Raw genomic sequence first — 17940 nt, 5'->3', positions numbered from 1 at the left:
AGTGCTAGGATTATAGGCGTGCACCGCCATGCCCGGCCAAAACCATTTAAAAATGAACAACTTGGTGGCATTTTGTGCATTCATGATGTTGTGCAACCACCAACTCCAGTTCCAAAACATTTTTCAACATTTCATCTCATCCTCCACTTCCTTCCCACCCCCAGCCCAAGCCCCTGGCAACCACTAGTTTGCTTCTCTGCTTTGTGAATTTATCTGTTCTGGTATTTTGTAAAAATAGAAACATATGTGGTCTTTCGTGTCTGGCTTCATTCACTTAGCATGAGGTTCAAGGCTCATCCATGTCATGGCATGTGTTGGAGCTTTATCCCTTTTGATGGCTGAGTAATATTCCACTGCATGGATGGACCACATTGTATGTTGATGGACATTTAAGTTGTTTCCACCTTTTGGCTATTGTGGCTATTCCCTGCTTATTAAAATCTACCAATGGCTTCCAGGGGTTGGGAAATTCCAGCCTGTGGGTCAAATCCACCCCTGTTTCTGTTTAGTCAAAGGAACAATGGCACTTTGGTGAGAATTGGAGATCCCGCTGTGGTGGCCTCCTCTGTCCCTGTGCCCCATCCCTCTCTCAAAGCTTGCCTCCCTGGCCAACCAATGGCCAACACCTTGTGGTTGTCCAAGGCCTCAGCTGGTTGTGTTGGTGGCCATATTGGGGTCTCCTTTCTTGGCAGCTGCCAGGTGCCAAGTGGCGGAATCTCCTTCTGGGAGCTGGCGACTGAGCAAGTTGCCTGGTCTCTGGCCCACTGCTCAAGGTGAGAGCCGGGCTCTCTGGAGAGAAAGGTGCTCTGGGGTCTGGTTGTCACTGGGGCAGAGCAGCAGTCACCCCTCACCCCCTCACCCAACTTGCCTGGACCTCCAGGCTACACCCCCTTGGACAAGGCGCTCTCCGTCCAGAGAACGCCTCTGCCAGCTGGGAGCAAAGCGTGCCTGCCACCCTGGATGGCCCATCCCAAGCGAACAGGGCATGGCAGGCCAGAAAGTTCCTCTCTTGTTTTATAAGTACCTTCACAATAGCCTCGATTTTACCTTTTGGCCCTCAGGGCCAAACACACTTATTATCTGGCCCTTTGTGGAAAGAGCTTGCAGCCAAACTTGCCCCTGAGCTCAGGATAGATGCCAGTGGCCTTCACCTGGGGCCTCCACTGGGCTGGGGGCCCTTGTAATTATGCCCACTCTGCCCCAGGCATCTCGGGCCTGTGCGCTTCCTCTTCCTGCTGCTGGGAACAGTCTTCCATGGATTTCCTGAAGCTGCCTCTTCCTTGTCATCTGTCTGTCTCTTTCTCTTTTTAAAATTTTTTTATTTACAGAGAGGGTCTTGCTCTGTCACCCAGGCTGGAGTACAGTAGTGCACTCATAGTTCACTGCAGCCTCGAACTCCTGGGCTCAAGCCATCCTCCTGTCTCAGCCTCCCAAGTAGCTGGGACTACAGGCACGTGCCACCAAGCCCGGCTAATTTGTTAAAAAATTTTTGTAGAGACAGGGTCTTGCTATGTTGCCCAGGCTGGTCTCAAACTCCTGGCCTCAAGCGATCCTTTTGTCTCGGCCTCCCAGAGTGCTGGGATTACAGGTGTGAGCCACCACACCTGACCTGTGTTTTAATTCAAGAACCCCCTCCTCACAGGACATGGAGACAGAGAGGCAATGAAAGAGAGAGATAGGGAAACAGAGATGGAGAAAGAGACAGAGAGAAATCGATTTCTTTTAAGGAATGGGTTCACGTGATCATTGGGAGTTGCACGTCTGAAATCCACAGGGCAAGCCAGCAGGCTGGAGACTCAGGGAGGAGCTAGTGCTGCAGTATTGAGCCTCAAGGCTGGAAACTGAGGCAGAATTTTTATGTTTCAGGCTTGAGGCAGAATTCCTTCTGCAAGAAACCTCAGCATTTGCTCCTCCGAACTTCAACTGATCAGACATGGCCCACCCACAGGACCAGGGCTCATTTTCTAATCCCATCTAAGAAACACCTTCCTAGCAACATGCAAACTAGTGTTTGACCAAACAACCAGCCACCACAGCCTAGCTAAGTGATCACAAAAAATTAACCCTCACATCACTCAATCTAACATTTGGGGAGGCCCAGGTGGGAGGATTGCTTGAGGCCAGGAGTTCAAGACCAGCCTGGGCAATAGAGCAAGACCCCATCTCTACAAAAAAAAATTTTTTTTTTAAATCAGCCAGGTGTGGTGGCACACGCCTGTAGTCCCAGCTACTCAAGAGGCTGAGGCAGGAGGATCACTTGAGCACAGGAGTTGGAGGCTGCAGTGAGTTGTGATCCCACCACTGCATTCCAGCCTGGGTGACACAGCAAGACCCTGTGTCTAAAAACAAAACAAAATCCTGTCTGTGCTAGTCACAGCCTCCACCAACAGGTTTGAGCTCAAAATAAAAACAAGCATAAAGAAAACCAAAAAACATCCCTAGGTGTTCGAGAACTGCATAATAAAATGAATCCACAGCAGGAGAAAGGGAGATGGAACGAGAAAGGAAGTGAGAAGGATGGAGAGTAGTGTGGTGGCCTGGCGGACGTCACTGGCTGGGATTCCCAGTGAGCACAGAGGCACCGTGGGACTGCCCTCTATGGGGCGTCTTGGCATTTAGGGCTGGAGGGACAAGGGTGGGCTGTGTCCCTATGTCCCCATAATCCTGGAGTTGGGGAGTGGGGGTTTCCAGGTCCGGGGTGTCCCAGGGAGGGGAAGGGGGCCATGCCGGAGCGACTTGCCGGCTCAGGGGTGTGTCCCGTGATGACCTGGTGCGGAGCTGGGAGACTGGATCCCACCCCTAACACAGGCACCATCCCAGTCTCCAAGGGACCAGCGGTGCCGTGAGAAGAGGCGCTGGGGCCCCCAGTTCCCCTTAGCAGCAGCGGCCCCCAACACCCGTGGCCGCTGCTCCCCACGCAGTCCTGGTGACGCTGTGGCCACAACGGCCCCCACACTGCCTCCCTGACTGCTGACTCACGTCTTCCCCTCCCCTGCGGCACCAGCGGAAACATCGCCCTGCCCACCCCCTTTCCCAGTGCAGCGGGGCTGGCACACTCCACCCAACACACCGACTAGTCTGCCGGGGCCCATGTAGGAAGTGGGGCTGGTGGCCTGAGCCTGCAGGAGGGGTGGAAATGAGGACAGGTGGGGAGGCAGGTGAGCAGGCAGAGCAGGACTGTAGGTTCAGGACGCCGGTGAGGACACAGGGGAAGGTGCAGGTAAGAAGGCAGGTAAATCTGCAGGGGAAAATTCTGGCAAGAACCCGGGAAGAGACCCAGAAAAGGACGCAATGAAGATAGAGGAGAGGCCCCAGTGACGAGGCAGAGAAAATATACCTGTCCGAGAGAATGCAGACGGAAAAACAGCTGACAAGGTAAGAATGTTAAGGTAAAGATAAATGTTTAAGTTTACAGATAAAAATGTAGATTGGAGGCAGGTGAGAAGGCAAAAAAAAAAATGCGGGTGGATACAGTTTAGGATGCAGGTAAATCTACAGGTGAGAACAAGGGTGAAATGCAGGTGCACGTCAGGCTGGGTGTAGGTGAGATGCAGGTGCATGTCAGGCTGGGTGCAGGTGAGATGCAGGTGTACGTCAGGCTGGGTGCAGGTGAGATGCAGGTGCAGGTCAGGCTGGGTGCAGGTGAGGCAGGCACGCCCTCTTTGGGTGAAGAAGCCAGCATTCTCGCAGGTAAAGGAAAAGGAAAAAAATGAAGCAGGGGCAGGTGAGGGTTCAGGTACGCTCAGCTGGGCTGCAGGTGAGGCAGGTGGAGATTGCCTCTTGCCTTCTCTGGAAGAATTCCAGCCTTCAGGAGAAGAAATAGAACCAAAGCTTTATTGGAGGTCGGGGGCGTGGGGGTTGGGTCAGTTGGGGCAGCCAAAGACAACCATGCTCTCGGTGAAGGAGCCAAGGTCCTGGCACTGCTTCTGGTACTCCTCGTCTTGGCATTCCTCTGCCTCGGGCCACAGCTCCACCCACGTGTCCTTCCCGATGATGTAGCTGGTGCTGGGTGGGGGAGGGGAGGCAGGTCAGAAGGGGTGGGGGAGGGGCGGGCCAGGGGCAGGGGCGCAGGGCGGGCACTCACTTGGGTTTCTCCCCCCACAGGTCGGAGGACAGGCCCCACACCAGGTAGTGTTTCCCATCCTGCAGCTTTAGGGCATCTCTGCACTTGATGTGGCTGATGAACTTGCGTTCCTTCCCCACCTGCACCTCGTCTGAGCCTGGAGGGGAAGGACAGGGAAGCTGAGCCTTGCAGGGTGGGGGGATGTGGGCGGTGGCAGTGGCGGCCACAGTGGGGAGACAGCAGCGGCAGGGGCTGACCTGACTTGATGACTTGCTCGATGGCCATCATGTACTCGTCAAAGTCCTCCGACAGCGCCGACTTGATCAGCCTGGTCTTGTACACTGTGGGGGACAGCGTGGGTCATGGGCAGGCTGACCACTCGGGCAGGGGAGTCACCCCGGCCTGCAAGGGCACTGGGCATGTGGCTCCCAGTCCAGCAGGGACATGCAGGGTCACAGCCAGTCACAGTCACCATCCTGCACACAATTACAGCCACCCACAAATACAGTCACACACACAAGGACAGCTGCTCACGTATAGCCGTCCACAATCACAGCCTCCCACAACCATGGCTATGCACAACTACAACCTCACAGCTGCACGCATGTCACCTTTTCTCACGTTCTCACTCACACCCAACAGTCACCCACACCCGCACCTGCCACCACACCATCTGACACATGCAGCCACGGCCATGCACGCTGTCCACGTGCACGAACCCCTGGCCCATCCCCCACTCACCGTAGTCCACTCCTGGCTCGCAGGCCTTCTCCAGACGCTCCTCCAGGGTGACCTTGTCCTCCGACTTTTGCATGAAGCAGTTCTCTGCAGGGTGGGGATGAGGACAGGGTGTTAGCCCCTCATCTTGTCCCAAGGGTGTGGCCAGCCCTAGGAGCCTACCCTTCTTGGTGTCCACTGTGGCCTTTGGGGTCCTCTGGGTGCCACCCAGCCCATGGGAGTGGGGGATCTGGGTGGGTGTGGCTCACTCAGGCCCACCCCTTCCCACCCCCTGGGGGCACCCACCCTCAGCACAGCGGCACAATTCATTGTGGCAGAGTTTGCTCAGCTTTCCATCCTCCTTCTCCGGGTGGTAGAACTGGGTACAACTTTCCTCTGTGGGGAGAGGGGGCGGTGAGGGGGTCAGAGGGTGAGGGTCTCCATCCCAAAGACCATGCCTGGGAGGCTCAGGTCCCCAGTTCTCAGTCCCTTGGACCTGGAGATTCTGGTCTCCAACCCTCAGATTCGTTGGGCACTCCGACCCCCAAGTTTCTGATCTTTGGGACCCTAAGACCACCCCCCAACTCTCAGATCCCTGGGACCCTCAGATCTCCAACTTGCAAATCTTTGTGACCCTCAGACTCCCAACCCTCAGGTCCCTAGGATCCTTAGACCCTCACTGGCAGATCCCCCTAACTCACATACACCAGGGACTCCCAGACCCCTGGAACCATCAGACCCCCAACTCTCAGATCCCTGGGACCCTCAGACCCCAGGCCCTGGCTTGGCGGCTCACCCAGGTTGTAATAGGAGTAGACCTTGACTGCCCCAGGCTGGATAAGTTCTACATTAAAGTACTGGTGAACTTTGAAGGACAGGCATTCATCCTCAGAGTGTGAGACCTAAGTGGGAAGGAGGCGCTTGGTCAGTGGGGTGAGGTGAGGGCCGTCCAGCATAGCGTCCTGGGAGTTGGAGCAGTGGTGGAGAAACTGAGGGATCCAGGAAGGGTACGGGTGGTTGGGGAAGAGGAAGCAGAGAAGATGGATGAGCAGTTCAGCAAACCCATTTTCTTGTTCTCCTACACTCACAGCTAGACTACAGTTCCCAGATGCCCCCTCCTTTCCATCAGGTGTGGCCAGGTGACTGAGCTCTGACCCACAGATTGCTATTGATGTCCGTACAAACATCCCATGCATGATGATCTTCTTTTCTTCTAGAAAGAATGGATCCTGCAGAGGACTTCCAAGATCCAAGGGACGGTTGAGATCCCAGATGGAAGGTGCTTGGATCCCTGAGTGACTGCGTGGAGCAGAGGTATCAACTGGACTTTACGTGAGTGAGAAATACAAGTCTGTTGTGTTGAGACCCCATATTCTTAGGGGTTCTGTTCTAGTAGCTGGTATTACTTATGCTAAGGTGGCCTTGAGGCGGGGACTTGAGGGTATTGAGAATTAGCAGGGAAGATATGGGGATGGGAGAATGGAAAGAAATAGGGAGGGGAGAGGAGAAGGCCCAAATCATGGTAGAGATGGAGAGAGCAGGAGAATTCCTGATGGAGAGAAAGTAACGGAAGAGAGAAACATGCAGAGAAAGGAACAAAGGTGGGGTCAGAGGCAGGGGGCAAGGCAAATCTCTCCTATGAAGCACTTTTTTAAATGACTGAGGTGGCTCTTCTTCAATGGTTGTTCAAGACTCTGATGAGCAGTTGGAGGAAGGAAGTGCAAAATAAGGTTGGAATATCAGTGGCCAGAAGGTGACTGTTTATAGAAAGTCCTGGGTTGACCACCTTATTTTCCAAGCTTCTTCCCTCACCACCCAACAGCACAGACTCTGTCTCCCCCAGCCTGGGGCCTGCCTGACTTGGAGATAAAGGCTGAGTGGAAAAGAAAAAGCCAGCCAGATACAGGTTAAAGCTCTAGGGGACGGTGCAGCCTTACCTTGTCCAGGTAGATGATGAGGGTGTTCTTTTCCGAGTAGGCTCTGTTCAGCTCATACTTAGCGATGTATCTGTCCACACCAGTGCTCAGCTGGGGAAGGGTGGAGCTTATGAAAAATTCCTCCTGGACTCCTTCTCTCCCTACAGCCTCTTCCAGACCCCAGAGGCTCCTCCTCACTTAACCCATCGGCTGAACCCTTCATACCAGCTTGAGGTCATCCATGTCAGGAACGTAGCCAGTCATCATGGATATGTCCAGGATAGACATGGTGGCGTCATTGTCTCCCAGGTACCTGGACAGAGCAGGAAGAAAGGCATTGGGTCCCAGAGTGGGGTCAGCCCCAGGGGGCCGTGCCTGGACAAGGGAGTCTAGTCAGGGGCTGAGGCTCCTAGTGTCCAAATATCAGCATACAGGGATGTTAAAGTTTAGAAAACACTTCCCCAAGGGGGAAAAAAGGCAAGGTAGTGTAACAGTCTAGGTAATTAAAGAGTTCACACTCTGGACCCAACTGCATGGGTTCAAACCCCAGCTCTGTAGAAGGTTTAATGAGTTATTTGACACCTCCATGCCTGAGTTCTTCTAGAAAATGAAGACAAGAATACAGCAGCCCTCACTTTGCATGATTCAGTTACCATGATCCGGTTAAATAACACTAGTCCACCAATGGCATGGTTCAAATTCAGTACCTCAGTGTATTAGTTATCAGTAATTGCATAAAGCATAAATTGAGTGGCTCACTCTTCAGTCCACAGATCCCTACGTAAATAACAGATGAGCCTCACGATCAATGACCAGTCACTGTCCCTGCTTTCAGAGTCTGTTGGTGATTGGTCACTGAGCACCCGTCATTCAGGTCATGCACAGATGGCAAAGCACATAGTTGTGTTGCCTCCTTGTCTCTTGGTGATAAATTCACATGATGTGATATAGCCGTGGATCGTTAAAAGAGGGAATCGGCCAACCAAGATGAAAATGCACCAAAGAAATGAAAAGTGATGATGGCAGAAATGAACTTCAAATAGAACATCAGTGGAATTGTAGAAGAACAGCAGACCATGGGAATGTGGACTCTGCTGCTGTGCAAAAGAAGAGACAGGCGTTCAGAGGAGCTTAGTGAAGGGAAATTTAGCATAAATGAGGAAGGTGCTAGAGACAAAAAGGATGAAGGGATGCTGGGGGTTGGTGGGGGCACTTCACCTTAAAGGAACTCTTGGAGAAATTTCATAACATTGAAAGCACAAAGGATAAAATGTTGGAAGCTGATCCCAACTCAGAAAGGGGCGTAACCATTTACTATGACATAGTAAAGATGCTTACTCTATATCATAAATGATACAAAGAAAAGTCAAGTGTTGTCCAAACTACAGTCCTCCCTACAAGTGTTTTACAAAGGAAAAAACCCACCTTTATCTCAACGTTCTAGTGTTTTAAATTACAGCATACTCAAATACTCATCTTACCATGTTTTTCATTTTCCCTATATCCTTATGTTGTCATGCAAACATTTAAAGGTCATGGAATGATAGTGTCACTTTCCCCGCTGAACTATGAAGATCGCTTTGACGGTCTCAACTTCCTTGGTCATTGCTACGTCATGCACGCTGCCGTGCAAAGCAAGAAGCGTCTGTGCTCTCTGCCTCGTGGCGGATACTTAGAACAGTACTAGGTGCACAGTACACTTGGAAAATATTGGACATATCATGGATATTATTTGTAAGAAGTCTTGCTAGAGACAGAGGGATGGCCACGATGAAGCCAGCTTGAAGGCCAAGAAGACCTAGCTTCTTACCTGGTGCAGATGTCGAGGATCATAGAGCTCTTGGCATCCAGAGGTTTCTTTTCTAGAAACAGAGAAGACAGAAAGATGGGAGGTTCTAGGTTCTAACTCAAGAGTGGGGCAGTCATTAGAACAGGGGTGGAAGGAAGGTGACAGATAGAGCCTTTATTTATTTTACCTGTTTCTGGGGCTGGCCTTATGGTGACTCTGAGGTTGAACTTCTTACAGGTGATTTGGCCTTTGATCTTGGCATGGTACACTGTCACCACCTGCAAGATGGGAGGGAAGAAAAATGTCAGCCCGTGGGACTAGGGACTGCTGGGTACAGGAAGGAGAGGGTCTCCCCAGGGCAGAGGGGCTGGAAGAATGTAGTGGGCCAGGTGGGCGTGGCTTCCTCTTCCTTACCGACAAAGTGCCTTGGCCTTTTCCTTGAGCTTTACATGTGAAACCCTCATTTTCCTTGGTCTGTGGAGAGCGGGGAGAGAGACAAGATGGTGTTGGCAACCAAGCCTGGTCATCTGACCTCCCTCTTGCCTCCCAGCAAACCCTGACTGGCGTGGAAGGTGACAATGAGGAGAGCTTGGCCAGGTGACTGTACCTCTGCTGACCGCAGGAGGCTAGAAGATTCCCAGAGGATGCGGTGCCTGATTTCGGAGCTACGGCTGGGCAGGTGGATGGACACATCCAGGTTCAAATCCTTGTGGTCAGGGACGTCCTTTTGGTATTGGGCCAAGGCTTGGAACACCATGAAGGTGGCCTAGAATCCACCAGAGAGTGCAGGAGTAAGATTGGAGGTCATCAGACACTGAGGACATTTTCCAGAACTCTCCAAGGGACAGAAGCTTAGACCAGGGCTTAGAGATGCTGAGAACATGTCTAGAATCCATCAGAAATCTGGACATAAGATTGAAGGTCTAGCAACCCTGAGGATGTGATTTTGTCCCATCCAGAGGACAGTCTTAGACCAGGGCTTGGGGACATTGAGAATGTATCTAGAATCCACTCATGAAAAAAAGAATACAATTGGAGCCTGGAAATGCTGAGCATATGCTCTAGAACCCAAAAGTGACACTGAGAATGTAACACTGAGAATGTGACTGAGAGCCCCCCAGAAAGAAAGGAGGTCAAACCAGAGCCTAAAATTACTGAAACTGTGGTCTAGTAGCCACTAGGGAGAGAGAGGGGCTGGATTTTGCCCTAGCGTCACTGAGAACCTACTTTAGAACCAACCGGTGAGAGAGGGTGACACTGGGAGTCCTGGTGGGACTGGGAACATGGCCTAGAACCCACTGGTGACAGAGGGTGACACCGGGAGCCTGATGGAACTGAGAACATGAGCTAGAACCCACCAGTAACAGAGAGTGACATTGGGAGTCCTGGTGGTGCTGGGAACATGATCTAGAACCCACTGGTGACAGAGGGTGACATCGGGTGACATTAGGAGTCCTGGTGGTGCTGGGAACATAATCTAGAACCCACCGGTGAGACAGGGTAAGATTCCAAGTCTGGTGGAACTTGGAATATGGTCTAGAACCCAACAATAAGAGAGGATAAGATTGAGAGCCCGGTGGAACTGAGAACATGGCCCAGAACCCAGAACAAGGTGCAGAGAGAGGCTTACACCTGAACCTCGGCGCTGAGAACCCAGTCTAGACACCAGGAGGGCGGAGGAGATTCAAAACACAGAACTGCCCCTCTGGGTCTCAGTGTCTCCTCCAGGAGGCCAGTGGGGGGCCACAGGGGGCAGGATGCGCCTGCCTGGAGGCCGGGGGCCCACTTGCCTGGGTGGAGCCATAGCCACCACCATAGTATCTCTGCTCGTTGAGCCAGCGCACAACAGGTGGCACCGTGTCAAAGTCTCTCAGCAGCAGCAGGGCCAAGAGGGCGTAGGATGTTGCCTCCACGTTGTAGAGTTGCTTCCCACGCTCTTCCCAGCGGTTCTTTTCTGCAGAGAGGACACCCCACCCAACCGCAACACTCACTGCTCTGTCCAGACTCAGGATGGCTCAGGAAAAGCTCCGAGAAAGACTCGTGCTAGACTCCTCAGCGGTCAGGTGTCCCCACTGACATTCAGTGCTCTCTTCTCCCGTCAACCCTCACGCCTCCCTTTGAACTGAATGCTCCATACACACTTGTTGAATGCGCGATGCATCAAAGCTTCTTGCGTGGTTTACAATGAGGACTTGGTACACCTTAGAGCCATGCATCCCAGCTCAGTTTAGGACCATCTGTCCCAGACTGGCTTAGAGTCATCCATTCCAGCTCAGCTAAAAACCGAGCATCCCAGCTCAGGATCGCCCACCCCAAAACCCAGCCGTGCATCTCCCCTCACCCTGCCAGGCAGCCCTCACCTGTAGCTGTGTTCAGAAATTTGTCGAGGATGGCGCCGTCCAACTTGTCCATCTGGGCCAGGGCATAGGCAGCAATGGCCACGGTGTATGGTCTCTTTAGGTTCAGGTAATTGGCTGCGAGGAATTCTCCCGCTTTGTTGATGCTACCTGGCAGGCTCTACGAGAAAGATCAGTTACCCTGGTCATTGCTGCCACCTTGGTTTCATACAAGCACCATTTCCTGGTTACCAGGGGTTTCTGTCCTTGTGACATATATGTCTTGGATCTGCCTATTTTTGAGGCTTTCCCAGATATTTTACCACCACGAGCTGCCTCGTTGGTGAATACCCATTATGTACCTGGAGAAGTCCATGCTCCCAGTGGTGTGCTGAAAGTGTTTAACAATGGGCTCTCCAGTGGGAGGGTCAGAGGGGGCCGCTGGTGTAGAATGATTGCCAATGTCTGTGATGTAAATACTTTCACCAGGGCCAATTTCACGCCATCAGTGTGGCATCATTGGACAAAGTGTTGGGAAGAGATGCTCCTAACAGCCACTCTTACGCTGTAACATGTATCAGATTGAGCACACCACTGTGAACACGTCTCATCCAACCATCATCTTCCTCATCATAACTCACTTACTATCCACTCATTTAACCTCATAAAACCCTAGGAGATGAAAATACTGATGTCTCGAGAGATGCGGTAATTTTGCCAAGACCACCTAGGTAGTCAGCGGCTGAGTCAGGATCCAAACCTCCAGAGAATCCTATAAATACAAAAATGATCACCCCCGTTTTACAGATGCACACACTGAGGCCCAGGGGGGAAGTGCCTGAGAGCGAGGATTTGAAGTCAGTAAACAACGCACTCTCAATACCCCAGTTTAAAGCAGACGGAGCCATGACAGACTCTCGGGGGACCATCTCTCTAAACTTCTCCACCACAGAATCAAACCCAGAGGCAAAATGGACAGTGATGAACCAACGGTTTTCACTGCTTCCCGCGTGGGTCAGGGACCCCTTTGAACATCTCCTGCAAGATCCTCTGGACTAAGGAAATCATCTTTCTCTGAATCCTGAGTTTTCTCTAAGGGAACAGCAAGGATGCAAAGGTTGTGACCATGCAGGAGTGACACAGAAAGCACTTAGGCTAAAGGAGCTTTTGGAAAATGGGCTAAAAACTCTTTGACAATGGTAAAGTAGACAGAAACAACCTTATCTTTGATCTCTTTGTGCTTCAGTTTTCTCATCTGCAGACTGGGAATAATAAGACTAGTCTCTCTCGGGCTGTGACAAGGATTATGGGACTTACTCGTGTGGAACTCCTAGATGGGGGGTGGGTTTCCTAAGTGCTCCATCCACATTAGGTATTATCATGGCCGCGGTGGCGGATGTTGCCCTGGGGAGGGCTGGAAATGTTCAGAGTGCGAGATCTCAGCCCCCAAGGGGGATGTGGAGGGTGGGCTGGGGGTGGGGGTGGGAAGGGACACTTACATTGACTTGCCCCTCGCAGATGTCTTTAGCCTCCTGCAGCGCGATGAGGACAAAGGCGGTGAGGGCCATGTCTTTCTCCGTGTTCTCCCGGAAGCCACCCTGGGATGGGGAGCAGGAAGAAAGGATGAGGTCACCAGTGTGTCCACACATGCCAGTCAACACCCCCTGCAGAATCTCAGGGGGTGTGGTCAGAACTGGATCTCTTCCTGGTGCCCCCACTCCACTGACCCAGGAAAGTCAAACTCTTTAGTATTCATTCAATTATTTGTTCATCCTGCAAATGTTCATGGAAGGCCACTGTGCTGGCACCAGGGGTACAATGATGGACAACAGCCAGACACCAGCCCTAGCCTTCATGGAGCTCCTCATCTAGTCGGGAAGATGAACATGAACCCTTCAACTCCTCGAGAGATATATAATTACAAACTGGTGACTGCTGTGCAGAAGAGGGGACACAGCAGTGAGAATGAGCTGTAGGAGTGTGACCTGGTCAAGGAGGTCAGGAAAGGTGTCCCTGAGGAAGTCAGCTCTCAAGGAGGGCAAGGGTTAGCATGGTAGGCAGCAGGAATAGCATGTGCAGAGGCCCTGTGGCAGGATAGAGCACCAGTCCTATCAGTATGGATGGAGTGTGGGAAGAGGGGGATGTTGGCAAGGCCGGAAGCCCAAAAGGTCAGATTGAAGCAGCGTTTTGAGCACACATCAGCATCTCCTGGGAGAGGAGGGCTGGGGAGGGCTTGTTAAAACTCAGATTCCTGGACCTAGAATTTCAGATTCAGTGGGTCTGGGGTCCTGTGAACAAGTTCATGGCCGCTGCTGCTGCTGTTGGATTGCAGACCACACGCTTTGAGAACTGCCACTCTAAGGAGTTCTGTGTTTATTTTAAGAGCCACCAGACTTTCTAAGGACTTACTCAATTGGATTTGAAAAAAAATCACCGCAGCTGCTATGTGGCAAGTGCCAACGAAAGTGGGAGAATGACCACGTAGTGGCTTCTGCAAGGTCTGAGTGGGAGGGGAGGAGTGATCGGGCCAGGGGCTAGCAGTGACAATGGGGAGAAGGGACGACCCCTGCAACATCCATGCGGCAGAAGGGGTCAGGAGCGGGGGACAGGCTGGATGTGACCGGGGGATTCCAGAGCCTCTGCATTTGGGTTAAAAATTCCTAACAATTTCTGAACAAGGAGCCATGCATTTTCACCTCGCACTGGGCTTCACAGGTCTCTGTTTTGCAATGTTGCAGGGACACTCACGGCTTATTTTTCTCCCTGTCCCCCAATCATCCCCAACCCCACAGAGCGAACCGGGCAGTGGGCACACGGGGGAGTCTTTCTCCTGCCCATGCTGTGAGGCTCAGGTACCCGCACTGTGCCCTGAACCCCAGTCTCCTACGATCATTTCTTGGTGTATCACGGGCCCGTCCTCTTGGAAGACGCCATCGGGCTTCTGTTTCTCCAAGATGAGCCACTTCACGGCCCCACAGAGGACCTGGGAGTCGATGGCAATGAGGTTGGCAGCCAGGGAGAAGACTTTGACCACGTAGGCGGTCAGCCTGGTGGGGGAGGGGTGGGCACAGAGCGTGAGCCAATCGGCTCTAAGATCCAGAGACTGCCACCCCAGCCAGCCAATCAGCAGAGAGAAACAGGGCCTGGCCTGATGGGTTTGTCCGGTTTCTCTGCCCCAGGCCCGGGGACCCAGCTGCTGTCTGCAGTCGGTACCTAAATGCTGCTCAGTGACCACTGGACACTCAGCCAGTGGATTCTGCAAGCACAGGGGTCCGGGGTGGTGTCATGCACAGGGCTGTTTGGGCGAAGCTGGCCTAGGGGACCCGACCCCTGGCCGGGGTTCAGGCCCTGTTCAGGGGGGTGCAAGGCCGAGGCTGGCCGGCCCGACGGTGGAGACTCACCAGGTGCTGGGGGCCCGGTTCTGGAAGGCCGCGTAGGCTGAGCTGGGTTGTTTAAAGGCCAGCTGCTGGGTGTACCCTGCAGGGAACAGACAGTGTCCCCAAAGGAGCCGGGGCTGAGCAGAGGGGTTACCCCAGGGAGAGGAGGTGGGGGGCACAGAAGAGGGGACACGGAGAAAATGAGGGGCTCTCTGAGAGGGGGTCCTGGGGTTCCCAAGAGAGGCAGGGGCACGCACCCTTTTTGATGAGCTCCAAGGCCTCCTGCCGCTTGTCCAAGCCGAATTTATCCCACTGCTCTGTGTGGTCCAGGTAGTGCACGGCGATGACCGTGGGTGTCATGCCAATCATGTTCTGCTCCCCACAGCCGGAGGGAGTCACGATGAGATGCTTCAGCCGATCAGCATCGATGGCATCCTCTGCCAGCTGGGCCACCGGGGTCCCTGCAGCCAGACGGGAGAACATTGCTCAAGCCAAGTGACCCACTGTGAAGTGAAGAGGGTCCCGGCTGCCCAGGGCCAAAGTGGTCGGGGCAGGTGAGGGCTGGGAGGACGTGAGTGGGGCCGGGGGACATTTGGGGGGAGGGAGGACTTGTGCTTCACAGGGGCCTTCAGGTACCTGGGTCTTTTGTTTCACCAGTAGTGAAATAATTCTGGTGACAAGATCCATGAACACTTATGCTTAATGTCACTTGCCAGGCTCTGAACTAAGAACACCACGTAGTATCTCATTTAATCCTCACACCAACCCTTGGAGGTAAATACTATTAGGCCCCGATGACCGAGGAGGAAACCAAGGATCTTGCCCCGAAGCTGCCTTGGAGCTCACAGGCTGCAAGGCCCCTTCTTCCCTCCCAAGCAATGAGCTCCAGACTTTCTGCTCTTGGACGATATTGCTTCTTCCTGAAACGTATTTACCAGTGAAAGTGCCTGGAGGCGGCTATAAAACAGATCACAGAGGGGCTGCTCTAGGGGAAGGTGGGGAGGGAGGTGCAGTGGTTAAACACCTCCAGAATTAGATGGAACTCGGCTCCCTTCACCGCTTCCCAGGGCTCATGTCCCCCAGCCATCCTGGGCCTTTCTGGATCCCATGTGGTCAGGGCCAAGGGCGTCTCACCTTGCAGGAGAATACTGGTCTCAATCTCCGTGTCTGGGACTTGGTCACTGAGGTCTGCAGGAGGGATGTCCTCTCTTTGCACGCCCCCTGCAGGGTGAGTGAGAGACACCAATGGCACCGGCCCCCTCCTTCTCCCACCTTGACGGCCACCACCATGCCCAGGGCGTGGTGCCAACTCCTGCAACTCACTCACCTTGGCCCAGGTGTTCTGGATCCAGTGTGCGAACTGCCACAGTTTTGTTGACTCTGATTCCTTCCGGCTATGCAGTGGTGGTGGTGGTGGTGGCGGTGGCGGTGGCAGGAGGGGTCGAGTGAATAAAAGGACAGACAGACACACAGAGGGTCAGGAGGGCACTGTTTTGAGGATTACCCTAGCACAGGTGTCAACGCCTCTGAACCCGGCTTCACCCCCTTCTAGCTGTGTGACTAGGGATCAGTTACTTAACCTCTCTGTGCTTTATCTTCCTCCTTTACAAGAAGGAGGCAATACAAACACACCTACCCTACACCACATATGTGATGCGTTGTGCCAATTAATTCATCACAGAATTATAAATTAATAACGAAATCACAAACCCTTTAGAAATCTTCACATGTGCCTAGAAGCTTAACTCGGGTTAACTCATTTAATCCTCACAGCAACCCAATGGGGTGGGTACTACTATTACCGATCCCATTTTTAAAGATGAGGAGACCAGAGAGGTGAAGTAACTTGCCCAAGGTCACACAGCTAGCAGAACAGAACTGGGGTTTGAGTTTGAACCTGGTAGTTTAGCTCTAGAGCCTGTGTTTTTAACAGGATTTCTCTCAAATGTCCCTTAAATAAAAGAATGTGCATAAAGGATTCAGCACAGTGCTAGGCACATAGTAAGTGCTCAATAATTGGAAGCTATGTTAGCATTATTAAAAGTGCAAGTCGGCCGGGCGCGGTGGCTCACACCTGTAATCCTAGCACTTGGAAGGCCGAGGTGGGTGGATCGTTTGGGCTCAGGAGTTCGAGACCAGCTTGAGCAAGAGTGAGACCCTGTCTCTACTAAAAAATAGAAAGAAATTATCTGGCCAACTAAAAAAATATATATATAGAAAAAATTAGCCGGGCATGGTGGCACATGCCTGTAGTCCCAGCTACTCGGGAGACTGAGGCAGTAGGATTGCTTGAACCCAGGATCCTGAGGTTGCTGTGAGCTAGGCTGATGCCACTGCACTCTAGCCTGGGCAACAGAGTGAGACTCTGTCTCAAAAAAACAAAAACAACAAAAAAAAAAACAGTGCAAGTCAAGCCCTCATGTGTGTCTACAAAAAAAACTCCCATGGTGGACAGCTGCTGTTTTTGCCTTGCCAGAACTGAATTCTCCTTCCACCTGGTAATAACGCCCAGATTTTCCTTTGGAGAGTAAATTTCCTCCAACAATATGCTGACAAAAGAGTAACAGCCAGCTCTCCAGGAAGACAAAGCTCTGATTGGTAGCACTGCCAATTTCTGCGGTGTAAACACCCCCAGCATAATTGATTTCAAGCTACCAACAGCAATGAATCCAGGGTTGGGAAGACTTGGGGGCACAATTGGCTCCAACACACTCTTGGGTTTTACTCCCACAAGCTCTGTACTGAGACGTTTTTGTGCCAGAGGCAAAAGCAAACACACCTGCGTCCCTAAGTATATGTTTTCATGTATTTTTTAATGGTTCATTTTATTTCACAGCATTTGTTGAAAAAAAATGAATGTTTCCATTAAAGATTGAAAATAGAAATTATAATAAATTCTGCTTTGAGTAGAAACACATCCCAAGGTAAAATGACATGGTCAGTTTTCATACACCTGCTTTTCAGTGTTTCAATATTTTTTCAAGTATGTTAACATTTTGGAAGAATTAACCATTAACATTAACATACAATTAACATGCAAACAAGTACACAAGGGCACTTGTTTTTCCTTTTGCCTTAGGCTCTTATATGGCTTGGCTTGAAGCCTATAGAAGCCTGTCTCTGTTTAAAAGATTGATAATTGTTCACCGTTGATATTTTTTGTTATTAATCTCTTGATTTCTTAAAATATTCCATTAAAGGGTGTAGAGTATAGGTTTTGCAAGACAAAAGAATTCCAGAGACAGAGGGTGGTAATGGTTGTACAGCAATGCAAATGTCCTTAATGCCACTGAACTGTGCAATCAAAAATGGTTAAGATGCTAATTTTTATGTCATGTGTATTTTGCCACAATAAAAATTGAAATGAAAAGGAATAAGAGGAAATACCATCTAACATCATAATCACAGCAGTGATAATAGTTTTTAAATTGCATTAAAATATTATTGATCATGGCCGGGCTCAGTGGCTCATGCCTGTAATCCTAGCACTCTGGGAGGCCGAGGCAGGAGGGTTGCTTGAGTTCGAGACCAACCTAAGGAAGATTGAGACCTCCCATCTCTACTAAAAATAGAAAAAATGAGTTGGCAAGTAAAAAAAAAATAGAAAAACGTTAGCCAAGTGTGGTGGTGCGCTCTTGTAGTCCCAGCTACTTGGGAGGCTGAGGCAGGAGGACTGTTTGAGCCCAGGAGTTTGAGGTTGCTGTGAGCTAGGTTGACGCTACGGCACTCTAGCCTGGGGAAC

General features: G+C 51.7%; 1 protein-coding gene across 1 annotated transcript in view; it reads right to left on the bottom strand.

Moving 5' to 3' along the window:
* Positions 1-3820: 3820 nt before the first annotated feature.
* C3 (complement C3) overlaps positions 3821-17940 on the bottom strand; it is a 28947-nt gene continuing 14827 nt past the window's right edge. The window contains exons 22-41 of the mRNA XM_069479636.1: positions 15526-15592; positions 15333-15419; positions 14456-14659; positions 14223-14298; positions 13709-13868; positions 12321-12419; positions 10846-11002; positions 10276-10439; positions 9093-9251; positions 8900-8959; positions 8673-8763; positions 8507-8558; positions 6922-7009; positions 6718-6807; positions 5577-5682; positions 5087-5176; positions 4805-4888; positions 4321-4404; positions 4085-4220; positions 3821-4005 (exon numbers count right to left, since the gene is read on the bottom strand). Of these exons, the coding sequence (XP_069335737.1) occupies positions 3864-4005; positions 4085-4220; positions 4321-4404; positions 4805-4888; positions 5087-5176; positions 5577-5682; positions 6718-6807; positions 6922-7009; positions 8507-8558; positions 8673-8763; positions 8900-8959; positions 9093-9251; positions 10276-10439; positions 10846-11002; positions 12321-12419; positions 13709-13868; positions 14223-14298; positions 14456-14659; positions 15333-15419; positions 15526-15592 (2196 nt within the window). The 3' untranslated portion in view covers positions 3821-3863. The remainder of the gene's footprint in view (positions 4006-4084; positions 4221-4320; positions 4405-4804; positions 4889-5086; positions 5177-5576; positions 5683-6717; positions 6808-6921; positions 7010-8506; positions 8559-8672; positions 8764-8899; positions 8960-9092; positions 9252-10275; positions 10440-10845; positions 11003-12320; positions 12420-13708; positions 13869-14222; positions 14299-14455; positions 14660-15332; positions 15420-15525; positions 15593-17940) is intronic.

The sequence above is a fragment of the Eulemur rufifrons genome, chromosome 2, assembly GCF_041146395.1.
Source record: "Eulemur rufifrons isolate Redbay chromosome 2, OSU_ERuf_1, whole genome shotgun sequence".
Taxonomy (NCBI): domain Eukaryota; kingdom Metazoa; phylum Chordata; class Mammalia; order Primates; family Lemuridae; genus Eulemur; species Eulemur rufifrons.
The sequence above is the reverse complement of the archived record's forward strand: the minus strand, read 5'-3'. Positions and strand labels throughout refer to the sequence as shown.